Source organism: Schistocerca serialis, chromosome 2 (genome assembly GCF_023864345.2).
Source record: "Schistocerca serialis cubense isolate TAMUIC-IGC-003099 chromosome 2, iqSchSeri2.2, whole genome shotgun sequence".
NCBI lineage: Eukaryota > Metazoa > Arthropoda > Insecta > Orthoptera > Acrididae > Schistocerca > Schistocerca serialis.
The window spans coordinates 971,802,855-971,824,915 of NC_064639.1; the positions used below are offsets into that span (position 1 = coordinate 971,802,855).

The following is a 22,061-nucleotide window of genomic DNA, read 5'->3' on the forward strand; positions in this document are numbered from 1 at the left end:
AGTGGCTCAGTCGCGGTCCGGGCAGCACGCGAACAGGTTAGACTAGACACCTGTTACCGGCCAAGCGGAGGGAGGCGCACACGCGCACCTGTTGCTAGCGGACTGGACACTCGAGGAGTCAACAGCTGCTAAGACCAGTCCTCCGTACTGTGGAGCTGCATCCGGTTACTCGTCCGCTGGTTGTGGTGGTCAGATAGTTGTGACCGAATTTGGAAAACACTGGACTGGCTCCGTGTCGCATGTCGCGAGTTCGCGGTAGGCGAACTGGTGCGGGTGTCCGCTGTCTGTGATGACCGCGGTGGAGCCTGGCGCGATGTGAGATGCGCCGCCCGCCGCCGCCGCTGGTGTTAATGACGGCGCTGCTGCTGGGGGCGGCAGCCGCGGCCGCTTCCGCCCCCGGGCCGGGGGCGGCGCAGGCGCAGGAGAGCGCGCGCGGTGGACCGCTGAGCGTGCTGTCCGCGCTGGTGGAGTACTTCAAGACGGGGCTGCGCGTCGTCGTGGGCGCCGCCGTGGGGGCGGTCACGGGCTCGGGGGCGAGGGACAAGGCCTCCGGGGGCGGGCGCGTCTCGTACCAGCGGTGGCAGGTGCTGCGCGCCACCGCGCCCACGCAAGACGCCGCCGACCAGCTGGAGTCCATGCTCAACGAGCTCGAGGAGGACGGCGCCGCCGCCATCTGGGCAGACGTCGCCTCCAACAGGTAAGCGGGCAACCCTCTGTCTGGGCAAAGACACCTCCAAAGTCAAAGCTGACGGCTGAGTCCTGCCATGACACTCTCATTCATCGCCATTCTGTCCGCCCCGATAGCTGAATGGTCAGCGTGACGGTCTGCCGTGCTAAGGGGCCCGGGTTCGATTCCCGGCTGGGTCGGGGTTTTCCTCCGCTCAGGGACTGGGTGTTGTGCTGTCTTCATCATAATTTCATCCGCATCCGGCGCGCAGGTCGCCCAATGTGGCGTCGAATGTAATAAGACCGGCACCAAGGCGACCGAACGCGCCGCGTCAGGGGCCTCCCGGCCAATGACGCCAAACGCTCATTTCATTTCATAGCCATTCTATCACCACAAAAGTGTACGCTTCCAATTCATTTAGTGACGAAGTTATGGAAAGGTATATAAGTAAAGTAGCATGAGATGCTAGTAACTTACTGCCACGACATTTCGGCGCAGAGTCTTCTGGCCATCTTCAGGCATACGCATATAGGCGACAGTATATTGCGTTCCGTTATTTAAGCCATAGTCTACCAAAGAGTCACATGTGTACCACGATAGGTCATCAGAGTACAGAGTATCAATTGGAGTTTGCTGCCATGTTATTGCTATGTATGTGTCCCACTGGTAACGGGAAGCCTACTAATGAGGTAAGAATTCTTATGATTTACAGACTGCACCTGTGAGCTCGGAGTATTGTCACAACAAATTAGTTTGCACCAATAGATAGACAACCCAGTTACCAGATTATCAAAGTGGGCTTCCTTCACGCCTACACGGACACATGGCGCCAACGACTTGCACCGGCAAATTGACGATTGCCACATCACAAACGGAGCCGATATTGAGCACTTGTAGTACTAGTTACGAACTTGGAGAGATACTCTGGCCAATTGTGTGTGACTGGTTTCAGTATGTCGTCTAGGGTTTTGCGCAGTCGCATTCTGAAACACTGGAGTTGTTTATGAATAATTCTGTATGTCCTACCTTCCCCCCCCCCTCTCCCCCCAACCCCTTTCTAAGCGAAAAAGTCGTGAACAATCTTGTATGTCCTACCCTCCTCCTCCACCCCCCCTCCACCAACCCCTTTCGAAACGAAACGACAGGAAAAATTCTTTTCATATTGTTACTTCTAAGTTACTAATTAGTATAACGGTACATGGATGTTTTTGAAATAAAACTGGCAGTCAAAGTGTTAAGACTCCGCCGGCGCAAGCTTGGTGCATCCAGTTGTCGATGCGGATGCGCCTGTTCAGGCCGTGTGCTTCTACTGTAAGTTTGCGTGCTGCTGAGAGATCACTCTAGGGTGGAAATTCGCCTATAAGTCAAATAGTTTACACGCCAGGAAAGTCTCAAGCTTAAAAAAGACATCAGTTGGCACACCATGAAGCGAATAGATAGGAGTGAATATGTAATCCTGCGTGCGGCACTTAAACAGTAAACCTATCCTTCATTAACATCTTCTCGGGTATACACCTGCGTCAAGTGGTTGAACAACAACCAGCTGTAGGCCGAATGCTTCTCGGCCATTGTCAAGGATCACTCGACCGGAAGCTCGTGGATGCAAAGCCAGTTGATGTGGCTGGAAGCCCGAGCACATTTTATTCAGTCATATCACCGCGAGTCCATGCATGCATTCATCCAGTTCTAACTCTTGTTTCAAATGTGAATACCATCCGTGTGAACTTATAAAGGACGTGCAACAAAGACGGTAGTGAACAGGCGCGTCTCCATCCACTGGTTCCGTCACTGAACGCCTTTGTCCCCCTTTCACCCCAAATATAAGTCACCGTCACCCGCACTTTAACGAGCGAGAGATGCCTAATATTATAAAAATAATGACATTATTATTATTATTTGCGAATAAATGCATTAGGACTAGACAAAGTACAAAGAGGTGGGCATTTGCCTTCTTCTGTGCCCATATTTCTTTCAAAGACTTCCTGTGGGCTTCCTTTCTTTTTTCAGACCATATAGTTCCAGTCTTCTTCTTTTGTTTCTTCCCTTGGTCATCTTGCCATTTGTGAATTTTGGACCTAAAGATTCCGTAGTTTTCGACATCTTTTGGTGTAATTTCTGCCTATTTCGATGAGTTTTTAGTCTCGCCAGGTCATTTCGTCGTGTTCGTTTCAGCTTCACTCACTGTCGTCAAAGATTAGGACTATTTTATTTGTAAGTCTCTCCGAGTACATTCTTTTAATGTGTCCATAGAATCTTAACATGCGTTTTCTAATGTCACTATGGATGTTTGTAGATTGTTTGAGTTCCTGTTTGCCTCCCAGTCGGTACTGCTCGTCTACAAGTGTTGAACCTAGAATTTTTCTTACGGTTTTGTGTTTTTTATCATTGTTTACAGCCTCTGTTTCCCTGTTCGAATATTATTACTATTATCATTCTTATTACGGTATTAACACATTTCATATAATTCTGACAACAATGTCTAAAACATCGCTTTAGCATAGCATCCAAAAATCAGTAATTCAGATAAATGCATCTTCTGAAACTCATTCTTCCAAAACTTTGAGAAGTACCTGCCTCATGTAATTGTTTTAAGAAATACCTTATAACTGCAGCAAACTTCCACAATTTTGACACCTTAATGTGTGCACTTACCCTTATCAGAATTTCACTTAGCTCTAAGACTATTACACATGTATGCCTATTGCGGCTAAACGAGTGTGTAATTAGGGGAATGCGGTTTCTTGCTGTCGTTTGGACCTAAATACGTGAAAGTAAGGATTTATGTTATTTTGTTTTAGTGGGCCATCATCCCCCTTCTGTTTTGCCTCTCGTCAGCTTACTGAGGTTTCCCAATTGCACATGTTGACTCAAACGACCTGTGTCAGGTTAGTTGTTGACAGTACATATGGTCAACTCGTGACTGGGAACCTTTTCGTGGATAGCACGTTTCCCACAAGCAGTCAGGCCGCAAGTTATCCACGTGGACTAGCCATCAGGAACACAAGGGAAATGTATCCTAAGTTACACGAAGCTCGTAATTTTTAGAATTATTGGCGTTTTTGAGACCCTTACTTCTCACGATACTATATTCTCCGAAAGTTAGCTGAAAAATTTGGGCATTAACGCTTGTAGTAAAATGTTGTTTGGATCCGCACATGATGGTGAATCGACATGGGACACGACCACACAAATCTTACGATTCAAGCACGCTAGTGCGACCAGATCTACTATGCTGCTCTCACGTTCGAAGTTCTTATCAATCGGGCATCACGACAGACCTAGAATGAATATAGAGACGTGCTACTACGATCGTAATAGGTGAGATTAGCCTATACGAAGACATAAGAGAGAAACATAGTTAACTCAAATATTGTGAGAAGAACCCACGTTGTTCTCTCAAAAACCCCTGGTACTTCAGAGAGACTTCGATCGACCGTGGACTACGTCAGTCGTTTAATGTGAATCCAATTATACTTTCTATAAATAAGTTAAGCTTCGATTTTCCTACCTACGTTTGTCAAATCAGTGGCCGGCTCTCTTTGTCTAGAGACTATTATTTTATCCAATATTAAATGTTTCGAAAAGTGTTATAGCAAACTCGATTTAAAAGGTCTGAAATTACTGCTAAAGACATGAGTGTTTTAGTTTATCCAGATTGAACATCAATCTGTAGATTGTTAAGATCGGAAAACAGACAAGCGTCTTGGATACGACAAGTAAGGTATGGTCCTCCTACAACTTTGACTCCTGTTTTGCTACTCCCACATTCTCTTGGGAACATCTCTGTATGTAGCATTCCGAGATAATAGCAGGCATATCCAAATAGCCTAATAAATAACAAATGTTTTGAGTCCACTACTCGCTACAAACACCACATCCGTGTTCGAATCCCAGTGGGGGAAGAGTTTCATTTGTCACGATATATTTGAAAAATAGAATATTTATGGTTGGTACAAATGAGGGAATATTTTATTTGCATGAACCTCGTCGTGAGAGGGGGATTAAATAAGTTCTTTCCTTTCATTCAGACGCAAAAGTCGGAACAGGGGACAATACCAAAGCCGGTATAGTCATCGAGTGTTTTGGCACTGCTTGCATTTTGTTACCGGGATTTTAAGTGGAACTTTTGTAATTGTGAAGGCGATAGTCATGTCGATGTGCAATAAATGCTTTTTTTTTCTTAAAGAATCCATGATTTGGCACAATATATGTATTCTAATTTATTAAAACTGCTTGTTTCCTTCAAGTAACAGGCCAACCTCAGGCACACAAAATGATATTAATTAGGGGAAATGCGGCCAATTGTCATTTATATCTACATCAATCGTATATTCGTACATTCAATGCATCGAAATTTGAAAATGGAGGAAATTTTCCGAGTTATACAGAGAGCAATAGGTCAACAGATCAGACTGGGTCTATATGTGGGTCCATAGCTGATGAAGTATTTTCCCTGGAAATAATAGGTGCGCAACACAGCAATATATTTCATTATTTGCTGCTAGTTTCGGAATCGCAACGCCATTCTCAAGCGCCGATTCTCATTCAGATCATCCAAGCTTCCGTGGTGCAAGATGGCACCATCACTGCCCACAACTAGAGCAAACGAACGAGCCATACGCTAAACAGCACATACATTTTCAATTGTTGACAATGAATGTGCTCAGCACGTTTCCAACAAATAATTGGTATTGTCACTAACTTATGAAACTGATGTCCATTGCTGCATGTTGTCTGTGGTGGAGGACAAACCAGAAAAGAAAAATAAGCAAATTCCAAGTAATCGACGTTTAATCAATTCTATCACAGGCTCATTTAAGTTAAGCAACCCAATTTTCACCATCTACACTGTGTGCTGATGATGCAAGCTGGGCTGCCTATCTCATAGTACGTAAAATATGTTCCAGCCAAGTTTTATTTTTAAAGCAATTCTTATTTACTGTTCCGTCTCAGTTCCATATTTTTAAATGTATTACATGTTTCGATCTCTTTGTATCATCTTCAGGTCTATGTAGTTGCGTCAGTAACCCGTCGTGTCTGTCAGAACCTCAAATCAGCCAGTACTTTGATATGAGGTTCTGACAAAGCAACAAGGGTTACTGATTCAACTACACAAATTCGAAGATGATCTAGGGAGACCGAAACATATCATGTACTTAAAAACTGGCAAGTGAAACTGAAGAATGAATCAGAATTATTTGAAATAACAATACAGTTGCTGTTTTCTCGCGAAGAATATGCAGGCTATAACGAAGTTTTACTTTGCGTACACTGGCCGATGCTGCGGAGAAACTCCTCATTCCTTACCTTATCAGTCCACCTAATTTTCAACATTTTTCTGTAGCATCACATCTAAAATGCTTTTGATTCTCTCCTGTTCCGGTTTTCCCATAGTCAATGTTTCACTACCATACAATGCTGTGCTCCAAACGTACAGTCTCATAAATTTCCTCCTCAAATTGAGGACTATGTTTGATACTGCTGGACTTCTCTTGGCTAGGCATGCCCTTTTTCCAGTGCTACTCTTATTTTTATATCACCTTATAATTTCTGCTACTTCTCATTACTTTCGTCTTTCTTCGGTTTGCTCTCAATCCATATTGTGCAGCCATTATAATATTTATTCCATTGAACAGATTTTATAATTTTTCTGCTCTTTCACTTTGGATAGCAATGTCATCAACGAATCCTATCATTGACACTCTTTCACCCTGAATTTTAATCCCACTCATGACAATTTTATTTCCGTCTGCTTCTTGGATGTGTAGATTGATTGGTATGAGTGAAAGACTGCATCCTGTCTTACACCTTTTTTAATCCGAGCACTCGGTTTTTGGTCTTCTACAAGTATTGTTCCCTCTTGGTTCTTATACATATTATACATTACCCGTCTCTCCCTACAGCTTACCGCTATTTTTCTTAGAATTTAGAACTTCGTGCCCATTTTACACTGCCGAACTCTGTTTCCAGGCCGACAGATCCTATGAAGGTGTCTTGCTTCCATTATCAACGCAACGTCAGAACTGCCACTATGGTGCCTTTACCTTCCCTAAAGCTCAACTGATCCTCATCTAACACATCCTTAAATATCTTTTCCATTCTTCTGTATATTATTCTCGGATACACGAGCTGTTAATTGATTGTGCGGTAATTCTCGCACTTGTCTCTTGCAATCTTCGGAATTGTGTCAAGACGTTTTTCTGAAAGTCTGGTGGTATATCGACAGTTCCATACATTCCGCACACCGAAGTAGAAAAGCAGTTTTGTTGCCATTTTTGTCAATGATTTTAGAAATTCCGATGGAGGCTATCTGTCCCTTCTGCCTTATTTGATCCCCAAGCTTTTTGTAATTCTAGTGCTCGGTACCCTATCTTTTCCTTATCGACACCTGTTTCTTCTTTTATCATGTCATCGTACAAGTCGTTCACTTCATAGAGGCCTTCAATGCACTCTTTCGACGTATTCGTTCTCTCCTCTGCATTTAAAAATGGAATTCACATTGCACTGTTAATGTTATCGCCCTTGCTTTTAATCTCACCGAAGGATGTTTTTACTTTTTTGTATTCTGACTCAGTCCTTCCATTTCGCCTTATTGTCTCTGCATTTACTGTTTATTAAGTTCCTAAGTGACTAGTTTATCTGCATTCCTGAATTTCCCTGAACATTTTTGTACTGTCTTCTTTCGTCGATCAGCTGAAATATTTATTCTGTTACACGTAGCTTCCTCGCAGTGACCTTCCTTGTACGTCTACGTCTACGATTTCTGTTTTTAGAGATGTTAACTGTCATTAAACGTTGAAAGGACCCACTACATGCATTTCAGAACCTGTAAAAGATTTCCTTCCAGTATGTTTGTAACGTATGAAGACATGCAAATCGAAGATGTAGACGTTGTTAAATTTCTGGGATTACAACACGATAGTAAATTCATATGGGAAGGGCATATCACGAAATTGGTCAAGCGCTTAACGAGGTCTGTATTTCCAGAGAGAATGATGTCAGATATAGGAGATATAAATACAAGAAACTTTCATATTTTCCTTATTTTCATTTTATTATGTCATGTGGGATCATATTCTGGGGTGACTTGTCAAACCTAGTAAAAGTTTTTAGCGTGTAAAAGCGTGTAATAAGACTCATTTGTAGTGTAAATTCAAGAACATCATGTAGAAAGCCGTTGAAGGAAGTTTGTATTCTAACCACTGCTTCTCAGTTTATTTATTCCTTAATGAAATTTGTTGCAAGTAATATGTGCCTATTTCCAACCAATAGGTCTATACATAGTATCAATTTCAGGAATAAGAACAATCCACGTAAAGACCTAAAGTGAGTTTCCTTGGTCCAGAAAGAGGTCCAATATTCAGGAAGACAAATTCTCAATAAATTGCCAGCAACCATTAAAAACCTGGTTTGAGATAGAGCACAGTTTAAGAGTTTGAAAGACTTTTTGATAGGCAACTCCTTCTACTCTATAGATGAATATCTTGACAGGGGCTGTTAGATCAATTTAAATAACAATGTCTGTTAGATTTCGGTTTTGACAGCACTTGGTCACAACAGTCAAGATTAGGTATGATAAATTTATTAAAAGTGCATAACTACGTTTCATTCTGACAGGGTATTAATTCTGTAAATGTTAGCAGTTCCAATTCACTGTAATGTATTCACATACTTTGACAATCACCTGAAAAATTGTCAGGGTAGTGAGCATTATATTCAAATGTTTAATTTTTTTATTTTAGCTTATCTGACTTGTTCCACATCCACGAGAATCATCTCATTTTTGGGTCTATGAAACTAAAACTGAATCTAATCTAATCTAATCCGAACTAATCTGAACCGCCTACTCAGCTATTTGTCATTGCAGTATCTGTTGCCACAGAAAGCTTCTAACGCATCTCTTTATTTCTTAGTAATTCCGTATCCCACTTCCTTGTACATTGCTTCTTTCTGACTAGTCTCTTAAACTTCAGCCTATTTTTACAATGTTAATGATTTATTGAAACCACTTTAGCTGTATAATTACACATTTATAGTGGTACGACCGGCTTCGTTCTTAGAACATTTTCAGGTTGCCCAGCTGTGCTGCTACCTGGAGATATCCGAAGAAAGAAACCGGTCGTACCACTATAAATGTGCAGTCATGCAGCTGAACTGGTTTTCAGTAATCATTAATATTTGTCAGATGTTGTGCTCAACACTGTCTATATTGCCAACAACAATACTTACAGCGCATCATCTTGTTGTACCAGCCGCCTCACACTGTATGGTGACTCGTGGAATGTTGTAGATGTTGACGACGAACTCCTAAAAAAGGAAGGAAGGAAGATTAGGGTTTATCATCTCGTCGACCTCGAGTTCGTTAGAGACGGAGCATGCACTCGAAATTTTTCGAGTACGGGGAAGGAAATCGTCCGTGCCCTTTCAAAGGAACGATCCCGGGATTTGCTTGGGTGGAGAGATATAAGAAAATGACGGAAAACCTACATCTGGATGGGCGGATTTGAACCGTCATCGCCGGCCGCGGTGGTCTAGCGGTTCTAGGCGCTCAGTCCGGAACCGCGGGACTGCTACGGTCGCAGGTTCGAATCCTGCCTCGGGCATGGATGTGTGTGATGTCCTTAGGTTGGTTAGGTTTAAGTAGTTCTAAGTTCTAGGGGACTGATGACCACAGATGTTAAGTCCCATAGTGCTCAGAGCCACTTGAACCGCTTGAACCGTCATCCTCCCGGATCCGTGTCGAGTGCCCTAACCAATGAGCCACCTCGCTCAGTCGACGAACGTCTGGTTTTCTGACTGGAACAAGTGAGATCGCAGGACAAAATGTCGGTCACGCCCTTACAGAGAGCACCGACTGCTTTCGACGGTGGTGGACGGTAGAGAATTGGTAACGGGTTCTCATGCGACGCTCACGACAGACGAAGTCATGACAGCAAGGTAGTGTGCATCTGTCAGACGATGGGTCGATCTGGTGATGCTACAGACTAGTTAAAGAGCATTGTTTTTGGATGTCCCTATGGTGGGCACATAAAAGGTTGTCCGATTTGTTGGGGGTATCACTGGCGAATGCCCAACGTCTCTATAGGAGCTAGCGTACCAGTCGCAGCCACCTAGCTCAGCGTACTAACAGTAGTCGTGAAAACATTGAAACCAACAGTGATCTTAGGTGAATGTCACACCTTGTCAGTGACACCCGGTTTCACGACATGAATTTTTGCTCTCAGTGAATCCACGTCCCTCCCAACACTCTTCCGAGCGAACATTACGAATGGAACTGTTTGCAGTGAACAATTGGAGTCTCACTGTATGTTGGATCGGCAACTGCTAAGGTTACAAGACAGGCTCTTCTGTAAATTTAAGCGCCGGCCGTTGCGGCCGAGCAGTTCTAGGCGCTCCAGTCTGGAACCGCGCTGCTGCTACGGTCGCAGGTTCGAATCCTGCCTCGGGCATGAATGTGTGTGATGTCCTTAGGTTAGTTAGGTTTAAGTACACTGCTGGCCACCGTAAATGCAACACCCTGAAGGAAGCATCCGAATCAAGTGAAATTTACACCATGGGTTTGCAGCGATGAGATATGCAACTGATTAGAATTTCAGCGCAGACGCACATCACGCGCGCCTGTGGCGCCACCTCATAGCGCCATTTAAGGCTTGGCGATTTCGACGAGTGTACGTTCGGCACGTGTGTTTACCTTGTGATTGTTTCACAAGACGATCAGTTATGCCTCGTAGACAACAGCGGACATCTTTTGATAAAGTATCCGAGTTCGACAGAGGAAGGATAGTGGCTTACCGAGATTGTGGATTATCATACAGAGAAATCGCTAGTCGTGTTGGACGAAACCAAACAACTGTAATGCGGATATGTGACCGTTGGATGCAGGAGGGTACGACGGACCGACGTGGTCGATCGCATTCACCTCGGTGCAAATTGTGCGCATGGCAGTGACGGATCGCTCAGTGACATCCCAAACCATAGCACAGCACATTGCGTCTGTAACGCATCATCCAGTGTCTGCGCGTACCATTCGACGCCGTTTACAGCAGAGTGGTCTGTCCGCAAGACGTCCATTGCTTCGTCTACCATTGACGCAGAACCACAGACGTCTCCGTCGCCAATGGTGTGATGACAGATGGATGTGGACGGCAGAATGGAATGACGTTGTCTTTACTGACGAGGCACGTTTCTGTCTGCAGCACCACGATGGTCGGATTCGAGTGTGGAGACACCGTGGAGAGAGGATGCTGGACAGCTGCATTATGCACCGCCTCACTGGTCTTGCACCGGGTATTATGGTATGGGGCGGTATTGGATATTACTCTCGCACGCCTCTAGTACGCATTGTCGGTACTTTAAATAGCCGGCGCTACATATCCGAGGTGATGGAGCCAGTTGTCCTTCCTTACCTTCAGGGCTCGGCCACAGCCATATTTCAACAGGATAATGCGCGACCACACGTGGCACGCATTGTCCAAAGGTTCTTCGTCAATAACCAGATTGAATTGCTTCCCTGGCCGGCTCGCTCTCCGGATCTTTCGCCGATAGAAAACATGTGGTCCATGGTTGCTCAACGAGTGACCCAGATTACATCCCCAGCTGCCACACCAGATGATCTTTGGCAACGTGTGGAAGCTGCTTGGGCTGCTGTACCCCAGGAACACATCCAACGTCTCTTTGACTCAATGCCGAGACGTGTGGCAGCGGTGATCTCCAACAATGGCGGCTACTCTGGCTACTGATTCTGGCAGGAACCACATGTCACAGACGTCTATAAACGTAATCATTTGATACTTGATCAACATGTTATCTACAAAATAAATCTTGTTGTGCTACCTCTTGTCTTTCTTGGTGTTGCATTTACGGTGGCCAGCAGTGTATATTGGCAATAACACGGTGGTGGCGAGCACGGTTTTCAATGGAATTAGACGTCAATAAATGCACATGTCAGCAATGGGTCAGTCATCACAGAAGCTTGACCGCGGCCGACTGGAGATACATAGTATGGCAGGGCAAGTGGTGTTTTCGCCTCTTTTCATATGTTGTAAGACGTAGAGAGCACCAACGGCCATATAAGTCGTTGAACCTGCAATATGTGGTGGGAGCACTTCGAACCGGAGGAGGTTCAGTGACGTTTTAGTGTTGTTTTTCGTACCACGAACTGGGTTCCTCATTCAGATTATTGCGAACATTATAATCCCTCTTTCTCTTAATTAGAAGATTAATGGTTCATTATATCTAATTATTAACAAGGAGAGAAAGCGTAATTATCTTAATGACGTGAGCTAAGGCAGAAATAGGCGTAATCAGTGATCGCTGGGTCGTTGCTAATAGGCTGACGCTTGGCCTTGGCTCGGTATTTTAATGCCTCTAGGAGATTTTCAATGCCATGATTCTTTATAAGGTATAATGTGATAAATTTAGAAAAATGCAGATTCTATTCTGACCATACGATGTGCATTTAAGGCTGCTGCAATGGTGCTTGATCAATGGCATCGCCATATTAGCAACGTCCAGCTTAACTCGTTACTGAACGTCACAAAAAGTTGCAAAAGCATTTAAAACCAGTGTTTGAACAAAGGATCATGATAATTTTATATAAAAACTTCTCTTGCAAATTATTATTAATCTTAGAAGTATAAGAACTAGAACATAACCACCTTGTACTAGCCGTTCGGAGGCGCGCTAAAAAGAGTGTTTCATTCCTCGATTATTTTTTAAACAAAATGCCAACGATTATCCATAATTTACACACTTCACAAATACCATCTGAGAATTCATAAGGCTGTATAGGTTCTATTATACCATGAACCAGGATGTTTATTTCAACACTCTCGCTAACTTTCTCCTACACCTTCATGATGAGAATGTAAGGGACACTCTCGTCTTCCAAGATGACAACAACCGTATTCCCTGGTTTGACGGTTGGTTGGTTGGTGGATTTGCGGGAAGAGGCCACACTGCGAGGCCATCAGTCCCAGCAGATTAGTGAAGGATGGGAAAGAAAGTCGGCCGTGCCCTTTCAGAGGAACCATGCCGGCATTTGCCTGAAGCGATTTACGCAAACCACAGAAAACCCAAATAAGGTGGCCGGACGCGGGTTTAAACCGCCGTCCTCCCGAATGCGAGTCCACTGTGCTACCCACTGAGCCACCTCGCTCGGTGCTTTGACGGAAACTGTAACGCCTCTCCACTGGCACACTAAATCATCTTGTATTAAAATCATAGAAAATGTCTGGGGGTAATTGGAAAAGCAGGTGAAACGTAGTAAATTCGCATGTAACTCAGTTTCTGTAGGTGAGTTCGCTGTATACACGTTACACTGTACAGTCACATAAGTGGGGCCATGGGCAAAGTCCTGAATAACCACATTTTTCAGTGCAGATCGCTGGGAGATGTGCAGAAAGGAAGTCAGTGAGGTTCTGAAAGGGAGATGGAGCCATACCGACCCCAGTTACGTAACCAGGTGCGCTAGGTTTCTGGGCTTCGAATCCCTGGCGCTAACAGCCCAGTCGAGGTGGTCCCACAAATTCTCGACTGGGTTCAAAACCGATGAGGTTGGGGACCGGGGGAGTACGGTAACCTCATGCTGGTTCTCCTCGAACCACGAGCTGTGTGACACGTTGCATTGACTTGCTGGTAGATGCCATTGTGCCAAGAAAAAACAAACTGCACATAGGGGTGGACACGGTCCCCAAGGATAGATGTTTACTTGTGTCAATCCGCTGTGCCTTCCACAATTACGAGGTCAGCCAGGGAATGCCACGAAAATAGTTCCCAGTCTACGAGGGTCACTCCAAGAGAAATGCACACTATTTTTGTAAAAATACAGTTTTCATTCTGCATGTGTGAAAGCTTTACAGTGTGTAGATACATCCTTCCCGCTTGTTTTCAAACTTAGTTCAACCTGTCCTCAAGATGGCTGCTACACTTGACGTTCGTCGGAAGCAACGTGCTGTCATAGAACATCCACAAGAGGTTGAAAAAGGTGTATGCAGATGCTGCTGTCGATCGCAGTACAGTTATTCGGTGGGCAAGCAGGTTACGTGATGAAAGCGGGCACGGCAATATTGAGGATTGTCCTCGCAGCGGCAGGCCTCGTACTGCATACACTCCAGATCATGTGCACAGAGTTAATGAATTGGTGACTGCTGACAGACTCATCACAGTGAACGAATTGTCACGGTACGTTGGTATAGGGGAAGGAATTGTTTGCAGAATACTGAAAGTGTTGGCGTTAAAAAAGGTTTGTGCAGGTGGGTTCCCAGGATCTTGTCAGTGGCTCACAAAGAAACAAGAAAAACGGTATGCAGCGAACTTTTGGAACAGTACGAGAATGGTGGAGATGAATTTCTTGGAAGAATTGTGACAGGTAATGAAACATGGCTCCATCATTTTTCACCAGAGACGAAGAGGCAATCAATGGAGTGGCATCATGCAAATTCACCCAAAAAAAAAAAAAAATTCAAGACCACACCTTCTGCTGGAAAAGATATGGCTACGGTGTTTTTCGATTCAGAAGGACTCTTGCTTGTGGACATCATGCCAAGTGGAAACACCATAAATTCTTGTGCATATGTGACGACACTGAAGAAACTTCAAGCTCGACTGAGTCGTGTTCGACCACATCGGCAAAAGCGGGATATTTTGTTGTTGCACGACAATGCACGACCACATGTCAATCAAAAAACCTTGGAAGCGATCATAAAACTCGGATGGACAACACTGAAACACCCGCCTTATAGTCCTGATCTGGCTCCATGTGACTATCATCTCTTTGGGAAACAGAAAGACTGTCTTCGTGGAACAAGGTTTGAAGATGATGACTCCCTTGTGCACGCTGCCAAACAGTGGCTCCAACAGGTTGGTCCAGAATTTTACCGTGCGGGTACACAGGCGCTGGTTCCAAGATGGCGTAAGGCAGTTGAGAGGGATGGAAATTATGTGGAGAAATGAAAATATTGTTCCCAAAGGACGTATCTACACAGTGTAAAACATTCAAACATGTAGAATAAAAGATCGATTTTTATAAAAATAGTGCGCATTTCTTTTGGAGTGACCCTCGTCTAATGCTCCCCCCTCCGGCCTTTCAGATCTTTCACGCCGTATATGCCAACAGCCATCATAGGTTTAAGAGTAGTCGAATCATAGCTGATAAGGAAAAGCTGAACGAAGCGAAAAAGAGCGTAAAGAGAGCAATGAGAGAAGCATTCAACGAATTCGAACATAAAACATTGGCAAACAATCTAAACAAGAACCCTAAAAAGTTTTGGTCATATGTAAAATCGGTAAGCGGATCTAAATCCCCTATTCAGTCACTCGTTGACCTCGATGGCACCGAAACAGAGGACGACCGAAGAAAGGCAGAAATACTGAATTCAGTGTTCCGAAACTGTTTCACTGCGGGAAATCGTAACACGGTCCCTGACTTCAGCCGTCGCACGGACGCCAAAATGGAAAATATTGAAATAAACGATATCGGAATTGAAAAACAACTGCTATCACTTAGTAGCGGAAAAGTATCCGGACCAGACGAGATACCCTTAAGATTCTACAGTGATTATGCTTTCTATCAGCAATTTATCGTAGATCGCTGGAAGAACGTAAAGTACCTAGCGACTGGAAGAAAGCGCAGGTCGTTCCCATTTTCAAGAAGGGTCATAAATCAGATGCGAATAATTATAGGCCTATTTCGCTTACGTCAATCTGTTGTAGAATAATGGAACATGTTTTGTGTTCTCGTATTATGACGTTCTTAGATAATACAAATCTCCTTCATCGTAACCAACATGGATTCCGCAAACAGAGATCATGTGAAACTCAGCTCGCCCTAATTGCCCAAGAAATTCACAGTGCCGTAGACACTGGCGAGCAGATTGATGCCGTATTCCTGGACTTCAGGAAGGCATTTGATACGGTTCCGCACTTACGTTTAGTGAAAAAAATACGAGCTTACGGAATATCGGACCAGGTTTGTGATTGGATTCAGGATTTCCTAGAAGAAAGAACACAACATGTCATTCTTAACGGTTCAAAATCTGCAGATGTAGAGGTAATTTCGGGAGTACCGCAGGGAAGCGTGATAGGACCTTTATTGTTTACAATATACATAAATGACTTAGTTGACAACATCGGTAGCTCCGTGAGGCTATTTGCAGATGACACGGTTGTCTACAAGAAAGTAGCAACATCAGAAGACTCGTACGTACTCCAGGAGGACCTGCAGAGGATTAATGCATGGTGCGACAGCTGGCAGCTTTCCCTGAACGTAGATAAATGTAATATAATGCGCATACATAGGGGCAGAAATCCATTCCAGTACGATTATGCCATAGGTGGTAAATCATTGGAAGCGGTAACGACCGTAAAATACTTAGGAGTTACTATCCGGAGCGATCTGAAGTGGAATGATCACATAAAACAAATAGTGGGAAAAGCAGGCGCCAGGTTGAGATTCATAGGAAGAATTCTAAGAAAATGTGACTCATCGACGAAAGAAGTAGCTTACAAAACGCTTGTTCGTCCGATTCTTGAGTATTGCTCATCAGTATGGGACCCTTACCAGGTTGGATTAATAGAAGAGATAGACATGATCCAGCGAAAAGCAGCGCGATTCGTCATGGGGACATTTAGTCAGCGCGAGAGCGTTACGGAGATGCTGAACAAGCTCCAGTGGCGGACACTTCAAGAAAGGCGTTACGCAATACGGAGAGGTTTATTATCGAAATTACGAGAGAGCACATTCCGGGAAGAGATGGGCAACATATTACTACCGCCCACATATATCTCGCGTAATGATCACAACGAAAAGATCCGAGAAATTAGAGCAAATACGGAGACTTACAAGCAGTCGTTCTTCCCACGCACAATTCGTGAATGGAACAGGGAAGGGGGGATCAGATAGTGGTACAATAAGTACCCTCCGCCACACACCGTAAGGTGGCTCGCGGAGTATAGATGTAGATGTAGATGTAGATGATCGATCATAAAACGCGATTCCTCTGAAAAGGCTACCTGTCGCCCCTCAGTGGACGTGCAGTTGCGATATTGGGGTGCAAATTCAAGCGTTCGTTGTCGATGAATAGCAGTCAGCATGGGTATATCAACCAGACGTCTGCTTCGGAAGTATACGCATAACAACTGTCGTTGAGGAGACATTATTGGTAGCCCAGATGCTAAGTGTTCCACGTCTATTCACCCTTACACATCTCTGCACCCGTCGTTCACCCCTGTCACCCACGGCCCGTGGTGAACCACAGTTGCCTCGTCGCCGCTTTTGGATAGCGCCATTTTGCCATTCACATTAACCACGGCGTCACGTGAAAAGTTTAAAAAGCTAGCCGTTTCGGAAATGCTCCCGCACTTGACCCAAAAGCCAATGATCATGTCCTTTTGGACGTCAGACAAATCTCTCTGATTCCGCGTTACGATGACTACACAGCTTTCCACATCCCTCCGACACGCTTTATATACCGTCCATAGCCAGTGCTGCCACCTGCCATCTGTGATCACATTGATATGACTGGGCCGTGTATCTTCAGTTATTAGCATATCTTTCGGCCTAATTTGAGGATTCTGTATATACTCAAAAGATTCCGTAAAGGTTAGTGTGCGGATTCTTACAGTCGTTTCACAGAATTTATTAAAATAATATAAATGTGAATACAAATTACATTCTGCGATTGCGTATTAATTTCTACATTTTAGTATATCAAAGATTATTACGAGAGTTCACATTTTAATATCAGTGTAACATCTTTGAAAGTCATCTTTGATACATTAACATCTTTGAAAGTAGCTTGGCGCCAAGTCTGGCAGAGAGAGTTGTTGTGAGCTATGGATATGACAGCGATGTTGGTAATAAAAGTAGCAAGCGCGGACCAAATTTTTAAAATATCTGCGTGGAATTTGACTGCCTCTGGCCACTGACGTCGCAAGGAGATGAATATTTTTTCTTTACTTCGCTTTCTGGCGTCTACTACGCTATTATTTACTCAAGCGCTATAAATGTGTTCGTCACATGTAACCAACGTAATTATTTGTTGTTTAGACGACATTTGTAGTAACACTGAAGAGCCAAAGAAACTGGTACACCTGCCTCATATCGTCTAGGGCCACCGCCAACACGCTGAAGTGAAGCAACACGACGTGGCATGGACTCGAATAATGTGTGAAGTAGTGTTGGAGGGGAACTGATACCATGAACCCTGCAGGGCTGTTCATAAATCCGCAAGGGAACGAGGCGGTGGAGATCTCTTCTCAACAACACGTAGCAAGGCATCCCAGACATGCTCAATAACGTTGTCTGGAGGGTATGGTAGCAAGCGGAAGTGTTTAAACTCAGTAGAGTTATCCAGGAGCCACTTTGTAGGAATTCTGGACGTGGTGATGTCTCATTGTCCTGCTGGAATTGCCAATTCCGTCGGCATGACCAATGAACATGAATGGACGCAGATGATCAGACAGGATGCTCATCTGCCGGCCGGAGTGGCCGAGCGGTTCTAGGCGCTGCAGTCTGGAACCGCGCGACCGCTACGGTCGCAGGTTCGAATCCTGCCTCGGGCATGGATGTGTGTGATGTCCTTAGTTAGTTAGGTTTAAGTAGATCTAAGTTCTAGGGGACTGATGACCTCAGAAGTTAAGTCCCATAGTGCTCAGAGCCATTTGAACCATTTTGATGCTTATCTACGTGTCACCCATCAGAGTCGTGCACACGCCCCACACCATTACAGAGCCTCCACCAGCTTGAAGAGTCGCCTGATGATAAACAGGATCCATGGATTCTGAGGTTGTCACCTTACCCGTACACGTCCATCCGCTCGATACAATTTGAAACGAGACTCGTCCGACCAGTCAACATGTTTCCGGTGATCAACAGACCACTGTTGATGTTGACCGATCCAGGCGAGGCGTAAAGCTTTGTGTCGTGCAGCCATCAACGGTACACGAGTGGCCCTTCGGCTCCGAAAGCCCGTATCGATGATGTTTCGTTGAATGGTTTGCACGCTGACAGTAGTTGATGGCGCAGCAATGAAATCTGCAGCAATTTGTGCAAGGGTTTCACTTCAGTCACGTTGAACGATTCTCTTCAGCCGTCGTTGATCCCGTTCTTGCAGGATCTTTCTCCGGCTGAAGCGATGTCGGAAATTTGATGTTTCACCGGATTCCTGATATTCACGATACACTCGCGAAATGGTCGTACAGGGAAATGCGCACTTCATCGCTACCATCGGTCCCATCGGTCGTGCGCCGACTATAACATCATGTTCAGACTTACTTAAAACTTGATAACCTGCCATTGTAGGAGCTGTAACTGATCTAAAAAAGTTCAAATGTGTGTGAAATCTTATGGGACTTAACTGCTAAGGTCAACAGTCCCTCAGCTTACACACTACTTAATGTGTGTGTTTGTCCTTAGGACTCGAACCTCCGCCGGGACCAGCCGCACAGTCCATGACTGCAGCGCCTTTGACCGGTCGGCTAATCCCGTGCGGCTGTAACCGATCTAGCAACTGCACCAGACAATTATGAGGGCATTGCTGAACGCAGCGCAGTATTCTGGCTGTTTACGTATCTCTGTATTTGAACACGCGTGCCTGTGCCAGTTTCTTAAAAAACGGTTCAAATGGCTCTGAGCACTATGGGACTTAAGATCTGAGGTCATCAATCCCCTAGACTTAGAACTACTTAAACCCAATTAATCTAAAGACATCACACACATCCATGCCCGAGCCAGGATTCGAACCTGCGACCGTAGCAGCAGCGCGGTTCCGGACTGAAGCGCCTAGAACCGCTCGGCCACAACGGCCGGCTTACTAGTTTCTCACTTCAGTATATAATCCAACAGTACTGGGATCGAATCATCTTTCGTTTTCAGAAGGAACTGGAGGATTCACTGCATTGCCTAATAACACTGTAATTTCGTGATGTTTCACTTGGTATGAACAGTTTTTTTGTCTCGTTCCCTTACGCTAGACAATTAATTAAGCTTGTTAGGAAGACATGTTGTGACACCCGTGGAGTCTGATTTTTAGACGTTCGCAGCGCTGAAAGCAAAAGTTTTGTGCGAAGTTCCGAGAAGCTGCGCGACAGGGCTGTGGGGACGGCGACACTGAGCCAGCTGCTGGTTGCTGACGTCACAGCCGCGGGTCTGGTCTCCGGTTTCTTCCGCTGGCCGGCCTCTGGAGGTAGGACGGCGACCGTGCTCGTCGCTCCACTGGCGCAGTCCTGTCACAGGAGGTTACGCGGCCGGGCCGGGCACCGCCGGCGAACGCCGAGTTCAAAGGCGCAGCCAGCGCCGAGCGTTAGCACAAAGCTCGCGGGTTCCCTGCAGCCCCTTCCCGGCGAGCAGAAATACAATCCACTACAGCCGCGTCACAGCAGCAAGAGAAATCGGGATGCAAAGACAACAGAAAAGAACAGTAGAGAAACCGATCTTCGTCGTCCCAGGTGCGCAATAGACATGCTTTCAGATCCGGTTGCGGGGGAACGGGACCACTTAGACAAACAAAGACTAAAAAACAGGAGAAGAAAAAAATTAGGATATTGCCTTGCTCGCTTGGAATGACAGTGAGAAGAAGTAGTTACATTTTACCACAGTCAGTCGCCCCACGTTTCAATACAAGATGAGTTTTTTTCCCTTTCCATAGTAACTGCTCGTGAAGTGATATGCATACATACTTTGCATGCCACCATGTAATGCATGACAGAGCGTCCCTGTACCACTCACTGCAATTCATCCCCTTTCCTGTTCCACTGGCAAACGGAGCGAGGTAAAAGCAGCTGTCCATATGCTTCTGTCGAGCTCTGATTTCTCTTGCCTTGTCTTCGCAGTTCTTACGTTACATAAATTTAGACATCATTGTCCGTGGAGCTCAGCAATCTGGTGCTATACTTTGGCTAAAACAACAGCCTGTGGGGCTGTGGGTGGAAAATAAAGTTATTATTTCTATTATTTGTATGTTGCCGTTCTCAACACCTGCTCTCTAACTACAATTTTGGCAACCAGAAAGTAATTAGCAAAAATGTGATGCCTGTAATTAGAGTTCACTGTGTCCACTCTGATGGAGAATAAAAGTTATTGATTATTGAAGTTCATTACTCTGAGGATTTAGGATGATGTCTGGGAGTCATAGAAAATGCAGTTTACTATAACAATTTTCACTATATTCTGAAAACGATAAAGCGTAAAATTCCAGACAAATGATTACCCATATCACCTATTGTACTATCTGAGCTGTTCAGAGTCTATTGCGTGGATCCTATTCTCCCTAGATAACGAAACTGTTCAATAATCATTATCGATGTAAATGTTCAAAGCGAATGCTCGCCAAAATTTGATGTTAATACTCATCAAACGCCACGCTAGTAATGGTAGAAAGTCTGTCCTGTGGCGACACGTGGAAGTACGACATACGCAAACTGAGAATAAATCACTGGAGTCGTTCCGCTATTAACACTTTACCCCAATGCGAACTCATTGTTAAGTGCATACCGAGTTACGTAATACGGCATCCAAGGGTGTTCCTGGCAACTGCACAAACGCGACGCAGCTTCCGACATGGAGTGCACACTGATACGAATCTAGTAGAGAACTGGGGCCTTACTCTAGCTCGCATGCTCTTATTTATATAGCCGTGGTGCGGACCGGCGAAGGCGTAGCCAACAACTTTTGCCTTACTGACTAGCCGCTGGGCTACCAAAACACCACTTCAAGTTACTACATAATTAATTGCTTCATTCGCTGAATGTCAATGAAGCTCTCGATTTAATTGAGCACGCAGCACACAGGTAAGTATCTATAGTAAAATTCTAATGTGGCTAGGTTAAATACTTTTGGCAAGAGAATTATTTTAGTTGTACTGCACGCAATAGATGAGCTCTGAACTTGCCCTTTGGAAAGACGCTACAGCTATAGTTTTATAGCTACCTTTTTGAAACTTCTCACATCTTTCTTATTATAGCGTACCTCCATTCTACCTAAATATAAACATCCTAGCTTTATCTAATCACTTACTTAATCTATCTCGCTTCCGAACTTTTAGGACACAAAAACAGAAAATCATGAATTTCAAACAAGATATTAATTTGTGAGACCCAGCATGTTGCTTCCATTATATTACAATGAAAGAGGAATCCGAATATAAATTTTGAAGTTTCTAGCTCCTTCGTGTTGCGCCGATGATTTTTACGTAAAATATCCAAATTTCGAAAACTGTTAAAGTTACCAAACTGAAACTTAACACATTATCATTTTAGCATCACTCCTGACATGCTATCAACTTTTCAGATTATTTACTTTATTTCTAGGGTCTTGCACAACATTCGTGACGTCATAGCTAGTTACAGTGGTCTAGGCTGGCACACAATGGTGAAAATGTTTCAAATGGCTCTGAGC

At 44.5% G+C, this 22,061-nt stretch overlaps 1 protein-coding gene across 1 annotated transcript in view; it reads left to right on the forward strand.

Annotated features, from left to right (window-relative positions):
* The first annotated feature begins 320 nt into the window (after nt 1-320).
* LOC126456560 (carboxypeptidase B-like) overlaps nt 321-22,061 on the forward strand; it is a 247,576-nt gene continuing 225,835 nt past the window's right edge. Inside the window, exons 1-2 of the mRNA XM_050092306.1 lie at nt 321-497; nt 546-697. Of these exons, the coding sequence (XP_049948263.1) occupies nt 321-497; nt 546-697 (329 nt within the window). The remainder of the gene's footprint in view (nt 498-545; nt 698-22,061) is intronic.